The sequence below is a fragment of the Phragmites australis genome, chromosome 14 (genome assembly GCF_958298935.1).
Source record: "Phragmites australis chromosome 14, lpPhrAust1.1, whole genome shotgun sequence".
Lineage (NCBI taxonomy): Eukaryota > Viridiplantae > Streptophyta > Magnoliopsida > Poales > Poaceae > Phragmites > Phragmites australis.
Window position 1 is genome coordinate 3,416,122 of NC_084934.1, and position 8,475 is coordinate 3,424,596.

At 43.1% G+C, this 8,475-nt stretch overlaps 1 protein-coding gene across 1 annotated transcript; it reads left to right on the forward strand.

Annotated features, from left to right (window-relative positions):
• Nucleotides 1-3,388: 3,388 nt before the first annotated feature.
• LOC133891241 (uncharacterized) lies at nucleotides 3,389-8,198 on the forward strand. The gene is made up of 3 exons (XM_062331951.1): nucleotides 3,389-6,976; nucleotides 7,418-7,686; nucleotides 7,859-8,198. Exons 1-3 carry the CDS (start codon nucleotides 3,389-3,391, stop codon nucleotides 8,196-8,198), a joined length of 4,197 nt encoding a protein of 1,398 aa, XP_062187935.1.
• Nucleotides 8,199-8,475: the final 277 nt, after the last annotated feature.

Sequence of the window (8,475 nt, forward strand, 5' to 3'; positions counted from 1 at the left end):
GTTGACGTGGTAAGTTGTCATATAAATCTTTGTATGTTCTAAACCTCATCTCAATAGCCTTCTGATTCGCCCTCCATGCCTTGGCGTAGTTTATTGTGTACTAAAACATTTTCTCAATAGTACGAATTATTAAACGTGGCTCATACTTTAGGTTTTCCACAATCTCTCCGTACATAACATTAGCAATAAAAGCAGATGACATGTTCGTGTGAGATAACTCTATTTCCTCAATGTGATAATTATGCTCCCGAACTATTGAGCACTCCCAATGGTCAACTCACTTCCCCCTGAATGCGTGCACCCGCCACATACAATCAGGCACTAAACACTTGATGTCGTACTCCCTTTTGCTTGACTTCGTAACCTTGAACTGCCTTCGAAGAGACAGTAACCAGAATTTCGCTGCATTAATAACAGCCTCATTAGTAGGGTACATAGCACCCTAGGACACCTCGTTCTCATAATATTCTCATGATGTCTAATGACCCTCACTGACCACTAGCTTTGAAAATTCCTAATTTCTCCACTCTGCAGGAACAGGAGTATTTTCCTCCTCGTCAGATGAATCCTCATCGGCAATGGCTTCCTCGACCTCCTAATCTTCCCTCTCCATCTCTTCAATTATGCTAGAGATGTGCTCCCCCTCATCGGTTACACCCGTCAGTTGCATCTCCTGCACATTTCCAACATCTTGCTCGTCCCCCACAGTTATCGGGTGTGCTTCATCCACCACTGTCTAACTTGTTCCTGCTACTGCTTTCCCAACATTTTTCTCTGTTGGATCCTTTCGGTACGCCTTAGCTAGCAGCACAAGACAGAGACCATGTTTACATGCTATATCTACGTACTGTCTCCAAGTAGATATCGCATTAATCAGGACGAGCTCCCTGAAGTACCCCTAAGTAGCGTGGCTTAGCACAGCTCTCAGCTTAAGCTCATGTTACTAGGTATCCAGTTGAAAATGGTGCATCAACCACTTGCACACACCCACTATGGTCCTCTCATTGGCTCTCCTAAGTCCCTTGATGACATAGTAAAATCCAGAGAGATCTGCACCACTAGGACCATAACCAATATAACCTTCATCGTAATATATATGAAAATATAGCTTATCGGACATCCATGAAAATATCCAAAAATATGTCCAATGTTAATACTGGAAAACTATACTTCTGATTATCGAAACTCTGACAAAATTACCGAAACCAATGATCACCTAACAATAGGTTTAGTTCGCTACAATCAATATTGCTCCTAAGCAAACTAATCAATTTAAACTAATTAAACCCCTCTCTACTTAATACAATTTCTAATTATCTATAATTATTACTAAATCACTATTTTGTAAAATCTAGATAATCAAAACTACAGTACTCTAAATATAACTATCCATCTAATGACTATCCTACCATATTAAAATAGATCTTTATAATATACTACAAAAGACAGGAAAACCTCATTTTTCTAATTTCCTTGCTGAACCCTAGGTCTCATATAATGTGACTACTATTATGTCGTTAAACTCTAGGTCTAGTGGTATTTTAATTACTAATAAAAACATAAGTCTAGAAACATACCAGAAACCTAGATCCTAAGTTCACAGATAAAAAATAGTAGGGTTTCGCCGCGCTGCCTCCCTCTCCTCTGGTCCTCCTCTCTTTCGTTTTTTGGTTTTAAATGCCTATTTTAGCTGATTTTCATCCTATTTATAGTGTGTTGGGCGGAGGAGGGGGCGCGGTGGGCGGCTAACCACCCCTTGAGAGGGCGGCAAGGGCCCTAACCACCCTCTTAGAGGCGGTAAAGAGGGCGCTCGTTAGGGTTTACCTACCCTCTGAGTGGGCAGATAGGGGCGGTACGGGCTCTGCGCTGGGGAGTGGGGCCTAACTGCCTCCAGAGAGGGTGATAAGAGGTACTTGTATCACCGTAGTATGTTAACCACCATCTGAAAGGGTTGGAGCCCTTTTAGAGAGCGGTAAGCGTTTATTTGTATAAATCTTTCCATCAGGAATATATTTATTTAAATATTAATGTTAGAAAATATAAAAATAAAAAAAACTCCAGATTCTGACGATGGCATTGCGACGTATCTTTTTTTTCCGAGAGAGGACAGTGTTGCAACAGATGGTCAGCAATGGCTTGTAAGATGGTTCTTAATTCTGCCATGCATGTGAGTTGTGATCTAGCCAGCATGAGAATAAAGGAGAATACATATATAGTGTGAACTGGAGTATATTTGTATCCCCTCTTTTTAGATGAATAGCTATGTACTGGATCTCAAGGAGTACATACGCGGGAAACTTGAAAAATAGTCCCTCGGGTCAAAAATAAAGTTTTTTTTTTTACTTTACATGTTCTTGGAGGTGCGATTTTAACAACTATTTTCTATTAAAATATATTTATATAATATTATAATTTTATGAGATTATGAATGTATTTTTTAAGATAAACTTACCTATGTGATTTCTTTTCCTAACTAAACATTTTAATAGTTAGTGACAATCAAAGACTAAAAAAATTGATCGGAACTTATTCGAAACATCAAGTATAGGTGACCAAGGAGTAAGTATACCTCAACTGCCATAATTTACGTGGAGCGCGCACATAGTTACGTGGTTATCAAGCGTTATTACGATCCATAGCTGGTAAGTGATCCTCACGCAGTAAACCAAGCATTCAGAATGCACACACACATACACACCTCTCTCTCTATCTATCTATATATATATATATATTGTCAGAGTTGCACACTCTGGTCCGCAAGACAGCAGCAGAGAGACGACTGAAGCTGAAGAAGGCGCGCCTAAAGAGCAAAGTGTCTGCACGCCTGATGAAGAGCAGCGTACCCCTTGGGCAATCACGACCAAGCAACAGCGGCCCAGCAGGACCTTGAAGCCCAATCGGAGGATCACTGGACCGGAGTGGGAGCGTTAGGCCTTTTGGTCCATGAGACTTGTATCGGGTGTCTGTGGCGTATATGAGTTTGCCTTCTTCTTGTGGAGGAAGACAGGGAAGAACAGGATAGAACTGAGCGGCGAGCTTGCTCGTGCGCGGCGGCCGGCTCCTCGCCGGAGAACTCATAGCTACAATATATCATTATCATATAGAGTCGTAACAAATTGGTATCAGAGCCACTCCTTCTTTTTCTTCGAATTTTCCATCACATTCCGTTTTGCCAGCACCCGTTCTTACTCTCGGCCTTAAGCGGTAAAATCCCAGGGGAAGGTGGTGATTACTTTGTGATCACCGTAAATCCGTTACCCGGTTCGTTTGGCTTGGAGGAGGGTCACGCTTGCAGATCCGTGTGCCACAATTTTCCCTCATCCTGGAGCCTCCAGAGTATCTCAGAAGGCCTCAGTATCAGACGCGAGTGCAGAAGAAGTCGTCAGAAATGGAGAAGGAATTGAGCGAGATCGCGAAGATGTTGGCGGTAATCCAATCCACCCTCGACCGCAACACCTCCGCAGTGGAAGCTCTCACTGATTGGAGACCGCAGGTTGATTCCAAGGTGAACGATCTGCAAGCATCTGTGGAGGACCTCCGCATCAAGGTGGATCTATGTGAAGGCATGGTGAAGGAAGGTGTTCAGCAGAAAGGAGAGCCGTCGGCCACCGCTCATCAGGTGGCTACCTCACCTGAGGCGACGCTCGGGCCCCATGGCCACTGCTTCGACTACTCTCACCGGGACGTGGGTCGAGGGGTTGTCACCACCCTGATACCCACCCCGGTCATAGGTGCTAAGCAATTTCGCAACACCTCTCCTTTACATTTTGGATTGATGGACTCTGCAAAACGCACTAAATTTACTACAGCCAGTTGCCTTGGTTCTGTCTTGCCTAGGCTAGAATTTCCCCGATTTGATGGCTTGAACCCTAAGATTTGGATTAGAAAGTGTGAAACCTACTTTGATCTGTATGAGGTCCCAGAACCCTTGTGGGTCAGGTTAGCCACAATGCATTTAGATGGTACTGCTGCATTCTGGTTTCAATCAGTAGATATTCAGGTTGCTGGCCTAAATTGGAAGGATTTTTGTCATGCTGTGTGTATTAGGTTTGAGCGTGATCATTACAATCAACTGATTCGTCAATTTTTTCACATCAAACAATTGGGCTCAGTTGTAGAGTACATAGAGAAATTTGATGAGTTAGTTCATCAGTTGTTAGCTCATGATGCTAGTCTTAGCACTGCAGTGATTACAAATAGATTTATAGATGGACTCAAGGAAGAAGTTAGAGCTGTAGTACTTATACAGAGGCCCCATGACTTGGATACTGCTAGTTCTGTTGCACTTTTGCAGGAGGAGATCCTTTCAGGGTCCACAAGGAGAGACATGAGGAAAAATGATGGAAATATTTTCATAAGGGGTCTTAACAGAAGCTCAGCTGCCCCTTTATCTAAGTCCTCCCAGCAGAATATTATTGAAGAGAAGAAGATGATGGAAAATCCTAAAAACAGAATAGAGGATGAGAAGTTGTCTGCTCTCAAATCTTATAGGAAGGCTAAAGGATTATGCTTCAAATGTGGTGCTAAATGGGGACCTCAGCATGTATGTACTCCAACAGTTCCACTACATGTTGTTGAGGAATTATGGCAACTCATTGCTGAACCTAGCCAGCAAAATCTTGAAGCTACCACCACTGGAGAATCTGATTCTGGTGAGGATTTGATGGCAGTCTCAGCTCAGGCTCTTTCTGGAACTGAGTCTAGAAGGACCATGAAGCTACTTGGTTTAATACACAATCATGAAGTAGTCATGTTAATTGACTCGGGTAGCTCTAACAGCTTTGTCAGTGAGTCATTGGCAGTCAAGATTAAGGGCTGGAATGAGTTAAGTACTCCCTTGAGAGTGAAGGTGGCCAATGGGGGTGTGGTCCTTTGCACTCATGAAATTCCTGATTGTGAATGGTGGGTTCAAGGTTACCCTTTCTCTTCCTCTTTGAAGGTTTTTCCTCTTCAGTGCTATGACATCATTCTTGGAATGGATTGGTTAGAACGGCATAGCCCCATGAACATAGACTGGGTTGCTAAATGGATTTCTTTCAATCACAAAGGAACTGACATCAAATTGCAAGGAATTTCAGCTTCTTCACTGCATTGTCATTCAATTGATGATCATACCTTGTTGAAGCTTGAGAGGAATGATGATATATGGTGTGTTGTCCAGCTATATTCAGTGTTAAGCATAGCAGTCCAAGAAGAGCTATCTGCTGAAATCAGGACATTAGTAGAGAAATTTGCTGAGATATTTGAAGAACCTACTGGATTACCACCAAAAAGGTCCTTTGAACATACTATCCCTCTTCTTCCTGGTGCTCAACCATTTAAATTGAGGCCCTACAGATACAATCCTGCTCAGAAAGATGAAATCGAGAAACAAATCAAAGATCTACTCCAAAATGGTATGATTCAGACAAGCTCAAGCCCCTTTGCTTCTCCTGCCCTACTAGTTAAAAAGAAGGGAGGAGATTGGAGGTTATGTGTTGACTACCGAAGACTTAATGCTCTTACTGTTAAAAACAAGTACCCTCTTCCCATAATAGATGAATTATTGGATGAGCTGGCTGGTGCTAAATGGTTCACTTCACTAGATTTGAGGGCTGGTTTTCATCAGATTTTGATAGCCGCTGAGGATCAGTACAAGACTTCATTCTTAACTCATAATGGCCAATACCAATACAAGGTCATGCCTTATGGCTTAACCGGAGCCCCAGGAACTTTTCAAAGTGTTATGAATGCAGCATTGGCTCCATTACTTAGGAAGAGTGTAATTGTTTTCATGGATGATATACTCATATATAGTAAGGACTGGAAGGCTCACTTGAACCATATTCAGCAAGTATTTGAAGTCCTAAGAGAGCAGCAATTCAAGGTCAAGTTGTCCAAATGTGCCTTTGGTCAGCAGTTGAGCTATTTGGGACATGTCATTAGTGCTGAAGGGGTTGCAACAGATCCTACCAAAATTGAGAGTATCCAACAATGGCCAACCCCTACTAATGTCAAAGAATTAGGAAGCTTCCTGGGTTTAGCTGGGTATTACAGGAAGTTTGTCAAGAATTTTGGCCTCATTAGCAAACCTTTAACTAACTTATTAAGGAAGGGGGAAATTTTTGTGTGGACTTCATGTGCTCAAGAAGCTTTTCAGGCATTAAAGCAGGCCCTTATCTCTGCCCCAGTATTGGTGCTGCCTGACTTTAGTCAACCATTCTCCATTGAAACAGATGCATCTTACAAAGGGCTTGGAGCAGTACTACAACAAAATGGTCATCCTGTGGCATTTATTAGCAAAACACTTGGACCCAGGAATCAAGGACTCTCCACTTATGAGAAGGAATGCCTTGCAATACTGTTTGCAGTTGATCACTGGAGATCTTATCTGCAGCAAACTGAATTTATCATTTATACAGATCATAAAAGCTTAATGCATCTTGATGATCAAAGGCTTGCTACTCCCTGGCAACATAAGGCATTAACCAAACTCATGGGTTTGCAGTATAGAATCTGTTACAAAAAGGGGAAGGATAATCGAGTAGCTGATGAATTATCAAGGCTCAACCATCAGCAAAACTCTGAATGTTTGATGATCTCCTCGGCTCAGCCATTCTGGTTGTCTGAAGTAGTACAAGGTTACCACCAAGATCCCAAGGCTACCCAACTCCTCACCGAGTTGTCTATCAATTCTTCTCAAGGCAATTTCAAACTTCTTAATGGAGTTATTAGATATAAGGGAAGGATATGGGTTGGTAACAACACATCTGTCCAGCAGAGAATTATCCAAGCCCTTCATACCAGTGCAGTGGGTGGTCATTCAGGATTTTTGGCAACATATCAAAGGATCAAATCTCTCTTTGCTTGGAGTCATATGCAAAAGATGATCAAAGCTTTTGTTGAACAGTGTGCAGTCTGCCAACAAGCTAAAAGTGAGAGAGTTGCTTATCCAGGTTTACTTCAACCTCTCCCTGTTCCAGACAAGGCATGGCAAGTAATTACCATGGATTTCATTGAAGGCCTTCCATCTTCTTCCAAATATAACTGCATCATGGTCGTAGTAGATAAGTTCTCAAAATACTCTCATTTCATTGCCTTAGCACACCCTTTCACAGCACTCAAGGTAGCCCTAATCTTTATCAATAATGTTTACAAGTTGCATGGCCTTCCTCAAACCATCATCACAGACCGAGACAAAATCTTTACAAGCACCCTGTGGCAGGAATTATTTCGATTGTCTGACACTAAATTGCACATGAGCACAACTTATCACCCTCAATCCGATGGTCAGACAGAACGGGTCAATCAATGTCTTGAAACCTATTTGAGATGCTTTGTTCACGCTTGCCCTACCAAATGGTCTCAATGGCTACCACTTGCTGAATTTTGGTACAACACATGTTACCATTCTGCTTTGGGCAAGACACCTTTTCAGGTTTTGTATGGACAGGAGCCAAGGCATATGGGCATCGACCGAATTGAAGCTTGTTCTATTCCAGATTTACACCTTTGGCTCAAGGAACGTCAACTGATGACGAAACTCATTCAACAGCATCTCTCTAGAGCCCAGAACAGAATGAAAATGCAAGCTGATAAAAAGAGGATAGAGAGGTCTTTTGCTGTGGGGGATTATGTCTACCTCAAAATTCAACCATATGTTCAATCCTCTGTTGCCACTAGATCCAACCATAAACTGTCATTCAGGTACTTTGGACCATATCAGGTGCAAGACAAAGTGGGCGCTGTGGCTTATCGTTTGAATCTACCTGCTTCCAGTATGGTTCATCCAGTTTTCCATGTGTCACAATTAAAAAAGGCAGTTCCTTCTTCCACACAGATACGTGATCCTCTTCCGATGACTACACATCAGTATCAGGTACCTGAAGCCATTCTACATCGCCGTTCCCAACGATGTGGCTCTCGTGTCTTTTCGCAGATCCTTGTTCGATGGACCGGCTGGCCGGACTCAATGGCGACTTGGGAGGATGAACACCGTCTGCGACACGAGTTTCCAGCAGCTCCGGCTTGGGGTCAAGCCGGCACTCAAGGAAGGGGGATTGTCAGAGTTGCACACTCTGGTCCGCAAGACAGCAGCAGAGAGACGACTGAAGCTGAAGAAGGCGCGCCTAAAGAGCAAAGTGTCTGCACGCCTGATGAAGAGCAGCGTACCCCTTGGGCAATCACGACCAAGCAACAGCGGCCCAGCAGGACCTTGAAGCCCAATCGGAGGATCACTGGACCGGAGTGGGAGCGTTAGGCCTTTTGGTCCATGAGACTTGTATCGGGTGTCTGTGGCGTATATGAGTTTGCCTTCTTCTTGTGGAGGAAGACAGGGAAGAACAGGATAGAACTGAGCGGCGAGCTTGCCCGTGCGCGGCGGCCGGCTCCTCGCCGGAGAACTCATAGCTACAATATATCATTATCATATAGAGTCGTAACATATATCTATATATCTATATATATATATAGACACACACACTGAATCCTCAGTTC